This window comes from Gordionus sp. m RMFG-2023, chromosome 5, assembly GCF_954871325.1.
Source record: "Gordionus sp. m RMFG-2023 chromosome 5, tfGorSpeb1-WG-v2, whole genome shotgun sequence".
Classification (NCBI taxonomy): Eukaryota; Metazoa; Nematomorpha; class Gordioida; order Chordodea; family Parachordodidae; genus Gordionus; species Gordionus sp. m RMFG-2023.
This window is the reverse complement of record NC_088779.1, coordinates 25,293,465-25,311,124: the sequence shown is the minus strand read 5'-3', so window position 1 is coordinate 25,311,124 and position 17,660 is coordinate 25,293,465. Positions and strand designations below refer to the sequence as shown.

The window sequence follows — 17,660 nt, the reverse complement described above, 5'->3', positions numbered from 1 at the left end:
GTATATCAATTGAAACGAATTCAAGACTTTAAGATAATAAAAAAAATGTGACTAAAAGCTTTTGGATCTTTATGAAAAAAATATTCTTTGAGGCATGGCTTTTAATTTAGTAAGGAAAAAAAATTTCGCTTTCGACCAATGGAAGAAAAATTTTTTTAACTGTTATACAAGAAAATGTTTTATCTGCCAGAACGAAAGTGGGAAACCTCTAAAGATCGGTGTGCAAGTTTAGTTATTACGGTGAGTTATATTTTTAAAAATAGACCCAAAAGTCGAAGCGATACCTACCTAAAATAACCGTTATGTAATTATCCAAGATGTTTAATTTTATTTCTAAAACATAAAATTGGTAATTCTTTTTAATTTGGGGGTTCGTGCCCCATGTATGTTCGAGGTTATGTCCCGAGCTGGCCGAAATGTACTTATCACTTTTTTTTTAGCTTATACCAAAACCATAACCACGAATACTGACACATTATCAACTGATATCACGCCAAAAAATAATAATATCTATTGAAAAAAAGCTCTTTTTAAAAAATATGGTTAAATTTTATTTCTAATTATGTGTTCTAGGCCTAATTTACGACCATTTTTTAATTACTATACTATCAAAATAAATCGTTTTAATTTAAAAAAGGATTTATCAACATTATTATTTATGAAAATTTGTAATAGTAAATTAAATTAAAGTCAAAATAAATAGTGAAAAAACATCTTTTTTATTTATTTTTTTTAAAAAAATTGTGATTTCATCTTGAAAGATTTTTTATGAAAAAAAGTTACAAAATATAAAATATTTTGTACCTTTAGATAATATATCAGAAATGTACTTTCACTCAAAATATTAGTAAAAATTATTTTTAAATTGATATGATATTTTTTAAAGTTTCTAAAAGCTAATCAGCATTTTTGGCTATCAGCCACCTGTATCGATTAATACTATAAAAGTATCAGCTGACTCTGATACATCCCATTTTATTATTATAATCTAAACAACTAAAACTAAGCAAACAAAATTTTATTTCATATTTAAAACATGATTAAAATATATAAGTATGATTTTTTTGTATCTTTAGATAATATATCAGAAATGAACTTTCACTCAAAATATTAGTAAAAATTATTTTTAAATTGATATGATTATTTTTAAAGTTTCTAAAAGCTAATCAGCATTTTTGGCTATCAGCCACCTGTATCGATTAATACTATAAAAGTATCAGCTGACTCTGATACATTCCATTTTATTATTATAATCTAAACAACTAAAATTAAGCAAACAAAATTTTATTTCATATTTAAAACATGATTAAAATATATAAGTATGATTTTTTTATATAAATTAGATGTCTATATTCCTATATATAATTATTAATAAATTAAGGTGTATATATAAAGTATATGTATACATATTTTTATTAAAAAAATGGTCGATATATAATGGTGTTGCATGACCATATATATTAATTTGTGACCGTATTTTAAAAGGTTCTGCAAAAATGCGATTATTATTTTTTAATCTTATTGGAAATTGAGCATTTTATTTTTTACCATTAAAATTTTATAGAGTTGTTCGATTTTATTTGATTAATTCATAATACCATGATTACCTTAATCATTTCAAAAAATAGCTAATTTCAATGTGAATGATCCATTGTGATAGTGGATATAACTATGGGAAACACCAAACCCGAAAGGAACAATAGATATTTCCTAAAGCATCCAATTTCAGAATCGTCATTAATATTTTTTAAAACATTAACATTTAGTTGTTTTGTCGGTGATAGTAAAATCTTTGTCAAATCATCTGCTTCGTTTTCCACTTCGATTTTTTCATCTGCGATATCCATTCGTAATAAAGAATGTTCATTGCCTAAATTCATCATTGATGGCACTGTGGTATTCCTTCGTGGAGTTTTGGAATAATGATTGACGTTACTAAGATAATATATGGTTAGTTAAGTATAAACACTTTTGATATAGGTAAAATATTTCGATCAATGCTTACTGGAGATATGAAAGATACTGATCTTGTCTTAAATTAAAAAAAAAATTTCTCTTATATCTAGACTTAGATTGAATTATTTCTAGTTAGCCCAGGCAAATGAAATTAACGCTACCAACTATGTAACTCTAAATAGTTTTCTTTTTTAAGCGGTTTAGAGGAAGCCAAATAGGCGGCGATACATAAGACTGTTTAGAAATAAGACGAGCCAGAAATTTCTAAATAAAATACTGTTTCAAATATTATAAAATTTAACTAAATTTATTTATTATAGCAAACTTATTATGAGGCGAATGTTCCAAAAAGTCTGTTTCTGGCAAGATGTGAAAAGCGGCGACGTAGAGAAATGTAGCCCCACTGAATAGCATGGCCATAGCGGTTGCGTGACTTTTTTTAGGAATATTAATAATTAAAAAAAATTTTTAAAGTATATAAAATAACAGAAATATTAATCTTAAGTATTTGGGTGATAGAAAAGAATTGGTTATTCAATCATATAATTTTATATTTTGTTTTCAATTGTTTACTATTAAACCTGGGAGAATTCGAAGAGGTGAATAGGTGATGAGAAGTTGAGTTACCGTTCATGGAAAAGGCAGGATATAGAGGAGTGTAAGGTGGATTAATGTTTTCAGTGCGATTTAAAGAGAAGTGGTCATAATATTGATTCATCTAAGGGATGAAAAAAATATGTTTTGATGAAAAATGACAATAAGTAAAAATTGTATACATTTCAACAAAGAACTTGCAAGCATATAATCATGAATAGAATTTTTCAGCTTTAAATCGTGTCGGATCGGATCCCACCATGAATCCAGCCTAAGTTCGATTCGGGACTTAAATTGTGGTTAAAAACCAGACCAAGCTCGGATTTTAAATTTATTTTAAAAATAAATAAATATCGTGGACCAGGCTTAAAAAAAGTAAAAAGAAATAATTCTTATAAATCACCTGTTAACAAAATCGTTTACAGACATTAAAAAATTTTATCATCAAATTCATAACTCCTTAAATTTCTCAAATGTTAACGAAAGGCAGGATCAATAAATTCATTAATGTCGTTGCAAGCGTTTTAAAAAGAGCGTTAAGAAGTGAACCCTGGACCAAGTCTAAATTTACAATAAAAATATTATTGTAGATTTAGAGTGAACCAACAATTTTTACTATATAGAATATATTCGTTAACATGACTTTTGTATAAAACAGATTTCAAGAGATATTTGACAAAATAAAATAATCCATAAGAATTTACTAGATTTCACCAATAAATGACTTAAATAAAATCTACAGATATAGCATTTGATATTAAAATATTTAACGACATTTATATTAATAAAACAAAATAAAAAGAATATTAATTATGAAAAATATATTTTTAAAAGGTATCCATTTTTTCAAGTTTTATATCGCATTCCAAATTAATCAAAGAATATCCCCTTTTTACAGAAAAATAAATTGAATTTCCAGACTCCCATTTAATTTACGTTGGTACAATTATACCATCGTATGCACAATGGTACGGGTAGTGCCACCACTATGTAATTTCTTTTTATATAAGCAAAGTAACTTTTAAAAATATGATTAGACAATGGACAGAAGATATTTTTTTTACAAATCCTGCCATAATATATATTCATTTTCGATTAGGGGTTGCGTGATTTAATCAAATTTAAATCAATATTTTTGAATAATAGTCACGATTCAAGTTTTTAACATATTAACTAATCGAATAAATTCCTATAAAAATTTATTTTAACCCTTTACTACAAAGGTGGAAAAAAATCCCTTAACTACAAAGGTGGGGTCTAGTTTACCCCAAATTTTGATTAGCTATATCTCAGAACATATTAAAGTTTGAGATCTAAAATTTTGAATATATATTAAGAAATTATTGGAGATAATAAATAAAAAATCTTAGATTAATAGTTGCTTCTAAATAATTTTGCAAATTTTCCTTAAGTTGCTGAAATAAAAATTTTTTCTGAGACCTTCCTTTAATTATAGTTTTATCACCATAAAATATTTAAAAAATGCAAATTTTATTATACATTTTATTAAATCAATGTTGAATATAAATTTTATAAAAAAATATCAAATATTAAAAAAAATATTAATCATCAAATATGTAAATTTTTGTAATAAAATTCATGACAAAATGTATGCATTTATCTTTACAAATGAATTTTGAACAATTTAAACAAATAAATGTTGTTTTTACGTCCTTCACTCTTGGACAATCATAACATCTTCCTTTTTTATTTGATAGAATATGTTTTCCATCAGTTATATTGAGAACATCTCCAATGTTGTTACGTAATAATCTACATACACTAGGGTTCTCAGATCTGCTGATCATATATGGAGTTCCATTGCCAATAATTTTATAAATTTTTATATTCGAATTAGATTTATAAACTATCATTACATTTATTATTGATATATTAACTATATAAAAAATGGTCAAGGACCATCTATTGGATTTCCTGGAAATAATGGAGGATAGTTGATCAACTGTATCAACTCCAGTTTTTGTTAAATTATAAAAAGTTATAATTTCTGGTTTTTTAAACTCATCAGTTGATGCATCAATTTTGTTATCATAATGTAGTGTGTAGAAAGCAACATTATATTCTTATACTTTTTTGGTATGTATGAAACTACAGTTGTAATCACCTGACTCACAATCTACCTTCATTGTTATAAATATCTAATATTAAATAGACAATACTTCAACTTGATGATATTAAATTTTACATATGCATCTTTTATAGTATTTAGCTCCACAAGAAAAAAAATAGAATAAAATTTTGGGTCACAATACAACAATGAAAAATTTAAAAATAAATTTTTTTTTTCAATTTTATATATTAGTTTGTTAACAATAATATTAATTAATAAAAAAAAAATTCGTAATTACAAAGGTGGGACCTATACTACCCCCTCAACAAATTGCAAATATTTTAAAAAATATTAAATCAATTATCTTGAAATTTGATAGATATGTTCCTTATAACAAAATATTAAACTACTATAAAAACCAGGTCAAATTATCTTCAGGATCCGTGGGGTATCATTTACCCCACCTTTGTAGTGAAGGGTTAATTAAATATTAATATTTAATATTATATACTAAGATAATAATTCATCCGTTTAATATAATATTTTTTTAATTCTGGATTTGTTTATAAAATAGAATATTATATGCCATATATCTTAATCTATATATATATATATATTATATATCTATCTATCAATATCACTATAATATCAAATACAACATAAAAAGGTATATAATAAATATTATTACGATGTTGTCTTCTTTTATTATTAAAATCAGGGCTTCGAACCGATAAGTATAGGGGTTCGGTTTTAAGTTGAAATTCTGTTTTTTTGAAAAAATTCATATCTGTTAGGTTTAGAATTCATAACGTTTCTTTTCGGTTCATTGTTTTTATAAATTTGAAAAATCTTTTTAATTTATATTTTTATAATTCCTTATTTAATTTAACCATGAAGATTATTTCATATCTAATTAATTAGTATTTCACCTAATCTATATTAAATTGAACAAAGAAAGTAAGAAGAATTAACTTGGGATTTATTGATATGAAGATAATGAATGAATATTAAATTGGAAAAAAATTTTAATTTGAAAAGAAATCACAAATTTAAATTGCGCCCAAGAAAAATTAAAATTCCAAATTTTGGCTAATAATTTTAAATTAATTATTTATAAAAACCGTTATTAACCGGTTTAACCCGAGTCAAAATATTTATAACGGTTCGGTTCACTCTTTTTATATTTTCTTTATGAAGGTTCACTGGGGCTTCGCGGTTCGGTTCGAAGCCGTGATTAAAATAAAACGATCTATTAAAAATTTATGGCCGAGCCGAGCCTGAAAACAATCTCTGGCTGGGGGTTTAAAAAATAAATAAAAAATTTGGCCATTTTATTATAAATTAAATCTGACTAGGTTCAGACCAAAAAAAACAAATTTAGAGAGTTCTCACATAACCCATATTGTTTTATATATTTCAAATATAAATAATAAATTATGTTTTTGAAAAAAAATATATACTGAGTTCAGAATGAGGAATGTAAAGATGGCAGATACTGGGGCCGCCATTGTGAATATCAAAAGATGCTTCCGGATACTGTCTCTATTTAAACCGCCTTGAACTAGAAACGTTGTAAGAGTAAAAGCGGCGGGTCCCTTGTGCGCGTAATTAAAATAATAAAAAATTAGGCAAAAAAAGAGTAAAATTTGACCTTGTTTTTTGGAGATCTCTATAAAATAAGCATATATCAACATCAAGGGGGATAGGATAATTTTTTATTTATAACTCATTCTTTTAAAAAAAAATTGGTTAACAAATTTTAAAACTATATATTAATAATTACATAAGGTTAAGAATGATGCTTGTGAATTAACATTTTTTTATTACGTAATAAGCAGGTTTTAAGAAAAATCTTCGAGATCAAAATCTTTGAGGATTTTTTTTTCTTTATGAGCAAATATTAAACCCTGGTATTAAAGGAGCTCACAAATTATGCATTTCAAAAGCAAATAATTCATTTTAAATGGCATCATGCAAATTGGTCAAATTACCGTTTAGCGTTAGCAACCATTTTTTTAGGTCAATACCTTTTTATTCTTCATTGAGTAAGTAATATTATATATAAAATGTAAAAAAAACCTTATATCACTAAAATGGAATATTTAGAAATTAAAGAAATAGAAAAGGCAGACGATAAAAATAATCTTTAGGCAAATCCTTTTTTTTAGAAACTTAGTTAAAATTTGGATCGACGATATTAATAAAAAAAAGGTGAGGTCAGATTTAAACAAGAGATGGGTTACGTTTTTTATTAAACAAATTACGAAAACGCAAACCCTCAATTTGTGGGCACTATAAAGAGTGATTATATAAAACAAGGGCCCTGATGTTGGAAGATATTATAATTCGAGAAATAACGATGTATTTATATAACGCGTTATCTTCAAGCGTTGAAGTTATTTAACGCAGTGTTTTACATCTGATTCGTTTTAAAAACTAAATTAAGAGAAAGCTAAAATAGAGATAATTGCTATTTTTATAATCGTAATTGCATATTTTTTTACTGACGCATCGCAACATGTTTTTCAAATTTTACCATAGCTTTTTCATCATAACGCTTCATATTTTTAAATCATAGCCATTGTCATGAATAAGTCAATTATTGGGGAAAGGAAGGCGGCAAGACATATTTAATAATTTTTGAAAATAATAATGATAGTTGCTTGTAGATATACATGTATTCGCGTGTATTATAATAATTAAATTTAGCCAGTTAATTGTGAAACTGTATTTTAATTTATTATTTTTAGATGTAAGAATTAAATTTAGCAAGTTCATTATGAAACTGTATTTCTGCGCTTCCCTATAAAAAGGAAGCAAAATATTGTAAAAATATTTTTTTTTTTATTTAAAAATTCAAATGTTTTTTTTTCCGAAATTATAATTTGCTGATTTGAATAAAGTTGAAATTAATCCAATTTTGTGTTAAATCATTTTGGGAAAGATATCAATCGAATAAGAAAAAATTGAGTAAGCGGACGGACAACATGATAGTCCAATCAATTTTCTTCACTACTTCCCTTGTCGGTCTCTCTCTCTTTTTTTACTACCCCTTTCAATAACCACAGTGCTTTTCTCTTTTTATCCCCGGTTTCTTCTTCTACTACAACTTCCAGTAACCAGTAACCACAGTGCTCCTCCCCTTTTGTTTTCGGTTTGGTCACGGCACCAACAATCACGTTGTCCGTCCGCTTACTCAGTTTTTTCATATTCGATTGATATCTTTCCCAAAATGATTTAACACAAAATTGGATTAATTTCAACTTTATTCAAATCAGCAAATTATAATTTCGGGAACATTTGAATTTTTAAATAAAAAAAAAATATATATATATTTACAATCTTTTGCTTCCCTTTTATAGGGAAGCGCAGAAATACAGTTTCATAATGAACTTGCTAAATTTAATTCTTTCATCTAAAAATAAAATATCAAAAAAAATTAAAATACAGTTTCACAATGAACTTGCTAAATTTAATTCTTATATCTAAAAATAAAATATTTAAAAAAATTAAAATACAGTTTCACAATAAACTGGCTAAATTTAATTATTATAATACACGCGAATACATATATATCTACAAGCAACTATCATTATTATTTTCAAAAATTATTAAATATGTCTTGCCGCCTTTCTTTCCCCAATAATTGACTTATTCATGACAGCCATTAGCTTTATTTTGTAATAACGCCGCGTTTATTAAAGCAACGCTTGAACATAATGCCTTTACTAATATTTATCATTTTTATAGACTAACCTTATGAAGTAGAATAGCTATGAAAACGACAATTTCAACGTCAATTCTTTCTGTGCTAGCAGCAGCACCTAATGCTAAACCATCAGCTATTATATTTAAAATATAAAATTTAAATATATATATATATATGTATATAAAAAACTAATCACTATAGATGTACTGGATAACATTCAAAATTTTATAATATTTACCAGGCTGGGTCTATTACTAAATAAAAATACCTCTAGAAGCTTATATAAGTAGAATAAATTTATAAAGATTTATTATAATGAAAATTTTATTTTTCAAAAAAATAATTAGAGTATTGGTTGTCCGCTTTAGAAAGATTAGTTTTCCTCTAGAATAATTGTTAAAGATCGTTACCCCAGTAATCAAAAAAGGTCCAATAATTTTATTTGAAAATAAAATAATGAACATATATTGCCTCAAGATCGGCCTTTTATATTCTACAATAAAAATATAATTCTCTAAAATAAAATAGGACTCATCCTGAGTCTTAAAAATTATTCAATTCAAAGTCAAATGCTTGCGCAGTTGCTACACAATTATTACGCGTAACAAAAAACTATAATAAAGATAAAAAAAATATACACAACAAAATAAAGAGAAACAGCCTCACTCACAATATCTCCACCCTTCCTCAATCCAAAGTTACTCATTGGCGGGGCAAGATCTGTGCGCCCTATGGACGAAATAAATTATCCAACTCCTGTGTCTTTACTCTAAAAATTCTTCGTGCGTCGCCGCCTGTCTTTCAGGGACCTCCAATCCCGGTGACTCCCTTGGTTGAGATACCGACTGAGCCCCCGACATCTCCCCGATGTTCTGTCCCCCACTTCCAATCTCCTTAGCATTCACTCCCCTTCTCCGGGGCAAACCAACCTGAGGACAATCCCTCCGGAAGTATCCCTCCATTCCACAGCGGAAACATTGAATGGAGTCTCCAATCTCATTCGCCGCACCTACCACCTGGTTTCCATGCTCCGGGCTCGGGGAATACGTACATCTTGTTCCCGAGCCAATAACCTCCATTCATTGGCTAATGCTCCATATTATTTCTTAGAATTATATAACTTTAAATAAAGGCAATGTACCTCAAAAAAAATATTAATTCACTTTTTATTACTTCAAAAAAAAATATTTCCCCATTTTCCTAATAAAAATATTTCCCAAATTTTAATAAAATAATATATAAATCTACCGGTTTGTTCAAGGCACCCTACTACTTTCTTCCGAAAAAAGTAATACAACCTCTTCTACACTAAAAGAATCTTTGATTCACAAGAAAATCTTTAAAAAAATTATTTCTAAAAGAAGCTTTAATTAAAAAAAAACTATTTTTGCTTGCCATCATTCCTCTCTAATAAATCACTCTATTATCTCATCATTTTTACTAAGAACAATTTATATTTTTCTTATGAAAACCTTAATTCAAAAACTCAACTATAAAACACCTATTCCCGTTCCCTTTGCAATTTCAACACTTCTCTAACGTAAATCACTATCTTATATTCTCATCTCATATCGATTTACTTCACACATATTTTTTTTCTCAACTAAAACAATTTATTTTTTTAAAAAAACATTATTAACATATATATTTCGTGATTAAAGGGAGAAGAATTATCCGGGATCATCACGGGTTTTAAAGGGATAATAAAAAATTAGGGTTTTGAGTTGGAATGATAATAGTATTATCACATTTTAACCCTAATAAAGAAAAATCTTTTAAAAAGCGTTTTATTTCTTTTTAATTTCATTGTTATTTATTGATTTTCATGTTGTTTTTTTTTGCGAAATAAGATATGTCTAATATAGGGTCTCAATCGATAGCTAATCAAAAGATCTAATCAACTGGAGCTTAAGATATGTCTAATATAGGGTCTCAATCGATAGCTAATCAAAAGGTCTAATCAACTGGAGCCCAGTCTCTCCCCCTTAAAAGGCGAATCTAGGTCTGGGGGGTCAGAAATATTTTTATCAAAATAAAATATCGATATGGGTATCAAATAAAAAGTATTCAAAATATCTTTTAATTGTAATGATAATTAAACTCTAAATGGGCTCTAGGTCTTGGAGAGTCAGGAAATTTTTTATCAACATTAAATATTGATATGACTATCAAATAGAAGCTAATTAAAATATTTTTCTACTAAAATTATAGTATTCACTCTTGGACTCTTAATAGGGGTTAAAAATAAAAATTTGATAAAGAGAATAAAGATAAAACAATTTTTTTTTTATTTTCGGTTCGAATCCTGAACTCGAAATTACAAACCGATATGTCTGGAGCGTTTCTCCTAGCGGGTTCTTTTATAACCCTTTTCCGGCTCCAACCCATTGATTTAATGCATTTCTATATAGCTTACTCGCTCATTCTTTGATATGGCGGTAAGTGTACTATTACATTTTTGTTGGTATAGTCGTTATTATTACAAAACAATTCAGTAATATTCGATCGAAGTTCTATGTTATCTTTTTTCTTCCAACCTCTATATTTTATTATATAATTTGATAAAGAGGTGTTGTAATATTCATGGAAAGTTTCCCGCGCTTGAACCGATAAACTGAATCAATAGATAAATTTAAATCATGAGAAATTGTTTTTGCATTGGGCTTATCATCAATTGATTTTTTCCTCGCTCCAAATTACCATTTATTTTTTCGCAAATGAATAAAAGGATCAAAATTTGGTTGGTCTAATAAAGATATCTCGTAAATATTCGAATAGTTTTCACATAGATTAGTAATGTCAGTTAGATATTTAAGAGAATTCGATTGAATAGGTGTATAACTTTGTTAGCTATTTTTCATGCCAGTCACTCATAGATGAATATTGTATGGCTATGTATATTATTTTGTAGTTTATGAAACCTGCTCCTACGGCTTTATCGATTTTAGAGGGAGAAGAAAAAATGCATTTTGAAAATCTCACTCATACGATAATTGTAATATTAAAAAATGGCTTAAATAACTTCATTTTGTAAGCTATTTATTAATGTAATTCTGCAAGACAAATATAAAAGGTATACAGTTGAAGTATTGTTTACAGTTTATATTTTGATAATATTTTATTTCAATTGAATATATATTATCAGCAATAATTCACCCACTTTAAATCAGATTGACCCTCGTAAAACTAGATGTCAGCGAAGGAAGGAAGCTTGAACTTATTTTTATTTCCATTTGAGAAAAGTTCTTGAAAAAAAAGGCAGAGTTGATTCCTTAAAAAAACAATACAAGTATATTATTTTTAAAAAAGATTTTAAAAAATTGGATGAGGATCTAAATGAAAATTCTTTTGACGATGAAATAAGCCCTTTTCATAATAAAGATTATTCTTTAATTTTAATAAATTGCCCCAATTAAAATTTTATTTATCCAATATAATACAACCCTCCCATTCTCTGCGCCAGATGAACGTGTGTTTTGCACAAAAGCTGCATTTAACAATTTTAAAAATCAATTGTTGTTAAACATAAATAAAAAATTATAAAAAGATATCTAATATATTATTTTTTGCATAATTTTATTTATATTATGCAGGAGAGACCGGGGTAAAGACGGGGTAACAGTGTTAATGAGAATAACTTATTAACCCTTGAGCATAAAGACTTTAAATTCGAAATACTAATCGTTTTATTTCGGTCTCCCCTATATTTTTTTTGTATATATTTTTTAATTTTTAACGAGTAACTCGTTCACAGGGTAACGGTAACGCGTTTCTTATTGGAAGTAACGTTAACAGCACTAGTGACAACAAATCATATTATTACTGTAAGAGAGGGGGGGGGGGTATAAAATTAATAATACTTTGTGTTCACGCTCAATCACTCCAGTCAAAAATTTTGTGAAGGATGGTCACGCCCAACCCCGCCTAATAAATTAAAATTTATTCACAATCACGCTGTAACCCATCGTATCACGCGTATTTACTGGGCCCGCGCCCACCTCTTCTAGCAAAATATAAAACCTTTCATAAAAACTTTAAAATAATTAGTGATTAGTTTTAAATTTCGAAGAATAATATTTAAAAATAAATAAATTAAAGATATTAATTATATTTTATATCTATTTTAGATTTATATTAACTTTTTTTTTGAAAGAACGTAAAACACGAATGCGTTCATTTTAAAAAAAAAGGAACGCGTTCACCTTCAAAATTTGTCAAAAATAAAAGGAATGTCTTTCACCATTTTTTTTTCTATCAAAAAACAAAAGTCATTCAAGAACATATCCATTTTGAACATGTTTGTTTACGACCTTATTAATTTTACATTAAATTTCAAAATAAATTATTTATTTATACTCAGTTTTTACAAAAATTTGAACAGATCTAAGCCTGGCCCAGTACATCTCCAATATATACTATTATGAAGAGAAATTTACCGGCAGAATGTATTACCAAGCCAATCGTAGTGCTTATTTTGAAATTAGAGTTTCCATTGGATATGAGAAAATTGCTATTATTTCCTAGAAATTTTTTTTTTAAATTTAATATATATATATATATATAATGAAAATGAAAATTAAAATTATGGTGGAAATATCTAATAGATAATACCAATTACATTCCAGTCCACCTATCCGAGAAATTCTATTATATGAACGATCCAATCAAGACCTTTTCCAAAGGTGCGAATACTATCAAAAATTTTATTTTAAAAATAGGAGTAAGATATTTCAATGACAGCGGATTCTAAGGAATGAAGGATACTAAAAAAAATTAATGAAATTCAAAATCAGGTCCGAAAAAATTAAATCTGAATTCTGATTGTGAGTGTCTGTCCATTTATAATTTAGTTGGATCACACATAAATCTACATGTGTAGAGCTCAAATATCGCTTTATTTAAAAAATAGTGTTTTATATATTTTTTCAAAATAAACTTGATTGTTAAAATAGGGCTATACTTAAGAGTAGGTGCTTAAATTCGCCATTTTTTAAAAAAAAAAATTTCTATTTTTGTCTAATTATACTAAATTTTAGAATGCGAAATACGTGGTTAAAAAAATACTGCTTAACCCTTCACTACTTTTGTGAGAAAAATAAAATAAATCCTCTGGTGGGGTTTGACATCTTTTTCGTTTAATGGCGTTTTCGATTTATTCAGGTTAGCCAGTTTCCCCTCTGATTTTTCTTTTGCATTTTTGAGGGTTATAAGCATCAATATAAGATTCATTTTTCTCATATCCGCCGCTATCACCTTGGTAAACTTAGGCCTCCTTCGAGGTATTGATCATCCTACTTTTATCAAGATGCATCATTTTATCCAGTCATCTTTCGTTTTACGTTTCACAGGTCCAAACCATCCTAGTCTATCATTACCACTCCAATCACTTCTATTCCCCTGGCAATTCCTTGCTAGTTTTTTTCTCTTTGAAAAGATACCCAACACATCCATCTAATCATCCTCATCTCTATTGTTTCCGAGGCTTCGTGGACCGCTTTCATCATTGCCCATGTTACGCCGCCATAAGCAACTCCTCACACAGCTTACGTAAATTTTTCCCTTTAACTTCAGAGGTGTTTTTGCTTGTTTGAAAAGATGACATCTCTCTGAACTTCCTCCATGCTTGTCTGACCCCTGAAACAACAGCAGAATCTACACCACCATCTGCGTTTAGAATATCAACCAAATAGAAAAAATTTTCCACTTTTCACAGGGTGGTTTATTGCCAATACCCAAACCACCATTTTCTACGTTATTATTATTATGCACCCCTTTTATGCATGTTCTACAAATATCATTCTTGCTAACATCCGACTTTCCTTTTCCCGCCAAATCTATTAGCACTCATTTCTGGCATCTGGTGTATTGGATTGAATTTCGAGCAACTCCTTTCCCACACACACCATAAGGCCAGTTGCCGGATTACTCCATCTTCAGATTATCCCCACCAATCATCACCTTTGTTTTTACTGAATTCATTTTCAGGCCCTTGGCTTCCATAGCCATCTTCCATCTATTAATTTTTATTCCTTATTCTTCCTCATTGTTTGTCGTTAATACAAAATCATCTGAAAATAATAGCTCCCAGGGAAGTCCTCTAGCCACCATATCCCTTACTATATAAATAATAATGGACTCAGCATCCTTGATGAAGTCCTACCTTCGACTCAAATCTTTTACTATCTCCATAACCGTCCGTACTGAAGTTTGTGTTTTCAAATACATTGCAATCAGTGCTATAACTAACCATTCTTCCACACCTGATTTTCTCAAGGCCTATCTAGTAACTTTACAAGTCATTCTGTCAAACGCCATCTCCAAATCAAACAAATGCATAATACGATTTCTTTACATTTGCAAGATACTTCGCCTGTATTTCTCTCACTATAAAAATGGCATCTGTCGTACCTTTCTCCAGTGTAAACTTAACCTGCATTTCATCATTTTCGTTTATTATTTTATCCGCTTTTCAAACACCCTCTTAAATACTTTCATAGCATGTTGCAGAGTTTAATAGCTCTAAGTCCCGCAAACTAAAGGATCACCTTTCCTTTTGTATACTGAACTAAATATACTTCTTCGTCAATCCTCAGGAATAGTTCCTTGACAATTAGATTGTCTAAATTGGTTAAGCATTCAATCAGAACCTTTAATCATATCTGATAACTCTCTCAATAAACCTGTTGCTTTCCCTTTTTCATCTTTTACAATGCTCTCCCAATTTTGTCTTTGACAAATCTACACCCTAGACCCTCTACATTTGCCTCATTTCAAAATTTATATATCTCCATATATATGTGCAATCTTTATTTTGACATATAAATAAAACCTTTTAAACTATATAAGACATTTAATTATTTATCATGCAATAAAAAAGGTTAAGGATAATTATAGCTTATACCAAAATTTTATAAATTTTTTACTCCTTAGGGTATGCCCAAACCCAAGATAAATAATATAAGGTTTCAATATTATAACCTTACCTGTCCACTGAACATTTAAGTTAAAATGCATAAGCCTTTTATTATTTTTTAGTTAGTTTAGATGTACCCTTAATATTAAGTATATAAAATCAGTAGATGCTATTAATATATACATTACACATAAAGTTAATTTTCATTCTCAAAATAGAAATAAAATTTATTTTATCCTATGTACTCGTGTCAGGGTTGAAAGAGTCAAGTACATCACAAATGGATTTTAAGAACTAGTGAACCTAAATTAATCATTCTTGTCATTATAGGAAGAGAGGATTTAATAGCATTTTATTTAGCGTTATATAACATCATTTTTTATATAAGTGTTTATTACCAATATTATAAATATATTTTGAATACATTAATAAATTTATGTATTGTTTATATTATTATTAGTATTTATTGTAAAAAAAACTAATATTATTAATAATTTTCTTTTATTTATTTTTGTATCAATTATTTGTAGTTTATAAAAACAAAAAAATTATTATTATAAATTTATGCCATTCTTTACAAAAAATTTTTTTATGTGAATTCTCAATAAAAGGCAAAAGAAATTAATGTCTAATTTATAAATAATTGTCAGATAAAAATATAAAATAATAAGTTTTAAAAAAGGGAATACTATTAATTTTTACAATTCCAGGATAAATTTACTGAAGCCATTGAGATTTGATATCATAATAAATATGGGGTCTTATAAATACTAAAAATCAAAGAGTTAAGTAAGTTATTGTATATTTCTAACTATTAATCATGTTCCACCTTTAAAATTACTTAATAAATAGGTGTATTATTATAAACATAAAAAAGACATTTTTTTACAATGATAAATTTAAATTAATAATATTAGTCAATATATAAGATGTTATAACAAATATAATTAATTTGCATTCTAGTTTAGGTTGCATCCAAATGTTTTATAAATTCTAAAAGTTTTAAAACCATAAGGAAATCTAATGATAAAGTTTTGAATTTCATAAATATTTTTATTTTATTTTTTATCAAAAATAATATTTTGTGTTTTTGATAAATTTTGTATAAAGTTAAATGTTTTGGGCAGAGCTAAGTGTTGTTAAATTGCTTGATGAGGTAAAATTAATATAATTTTTGTTAAAAAGAGTGAGTAATTAACTCAACCAAATACTTAATCTGGCTGACAAAATTTTTTAACTTGAGTAGACTTATACACTAAAACACTGTTCTGAGCACCACACTGACTTACAGAGCTATATAAGTATCCAGCAAAATTCAATCATTGTTTATCAGTTTATATTCATAAAAAAAATCCCATAAAAATATAATGAGCAAAAAACATAGTATGCTTGAGTTGGCACTCAATCAGTGCTTTAGGTGATACTTAAGGTTTTACTTGAGTAGATACTCAGGTCAAAAAATGGTTAACCAGATTAACTCCTTTGGATAGGTTAGCTATATTTTTCTTAAAAACAACCCAGTGTTGAAGTCCCATAAAAATTAATAGTTTATCATTTAGCAAGTCTTAAATAATAAAATAATTTAGTTAATTTTTTTATAGTAATGAAAATAAAAAGAAACAAGAGAAAACATCAATATAATGTTTAGATAAGTAACACATATTTTAAATGAGACAAAACACAAATATTGGAGATAAATTTCAAGGACCAAGAATTCTAAATGGAAGAAGTGGGAAAATATTAAATAAGTATACTATAGATACAAATTATTGATACAAAAGTTGAGAATAAATAGGTATAACTTTAAATTAAGAGATAGCTTATTTAGTTGAAATATTGAAAAATAAATATTATAATTACTTTTTGGTATATTTTCTATAATGAAATCAACTATTAACATAAAGATGAAACCAGAAATTAAGGATAACCCTATCAATGAAGATTGATTTTGTGATACATCTATTAAAATGTTGTTTATTCATAAAAAAAATTTAAAAAAAGTTAACCCTTTATTGGAAGCATCAAGGTCTCAATACCTTCGGGGATGATAATTCCTAAAGCTGTTCCAATAAGTATCCCAGCTCCAAATATTGTTAATTGTTTCAATTTTTTCTTTTTAAAAATTAAATTAGTTACATATTTATTTTAGTTACCTGAGAGAAATTTATTAATAACGGAACCAAACCGCATATATATGATGTTAAAAACATAATTATAGATAAAAATAATATCTTCCAAAATGATGTCAACATCAGGGTCATTTTTTTTATGCATGTTGCATATTGATAATTTGAATGACATATGGGCTACTTTGGATATTGTTTATTAACGTACTAGTCATAAGTGGCTATTGCTAACTAGCTCATTTTTCCAAAAAATATATTCCCCAGTTCCAAACATTGTCTCCTCTTGACTGA

The 17,660-nt window shown here is 27.3% G+C and overlaps 1 protein-coding gene across 3 annotated transcripts; it reads right to left on the bottom strand.

Moving 5' to 3' along the window:
- Window positions 1-1,462: 1,462 nt before the first annotated feature.
- Window positions 1,463-17,518, bottom strand: LOC135929376 (zinc transporter ZIP9-like). Of its 3 annotated transcripts, none has more exons than XM_065465924.1 (9): window positions 17,397-17,518; window positions 17,250-17,355; window positions 17,104-17,202; window positions 12,767-12,850; window positions 8,378-8,463; window positions 6,082-6,216; window positions 2,538-2,674; window positions 2,282-2,389; window positions 1,463-1,902 (listed from the first exon to the last, which is right to left on the bottom strand). In XM_065465924.1, exons 1-9 carry the CDS (start codon window positions 17,502-17,504, stop codon window positions 1,635-1,637), a joined length of 1,131 nt encoding a protein of 376 aa, XP_065321996.1. In that variant the 5' UTR covers window positions 17,505-17,518; the 3' UTR covers window positions 1,463-1,634. The 3 variants fall into 3 exon arrangements, with proteins under 3 accessions (XP_065321996.1, XP_065321995.1, XP_065321997.1); XM_065465923.1 differs by having other exon boundaries at window positions 1,472-1,935; XM_065465925.1 differs by lacking the exon at window positions 17,104-17,202 and having other exon boundaries at window positions 1,474-1,935.
- Between the last annotated feature and the right edge of the window lie 142 nt (window positions 17,519-17,660).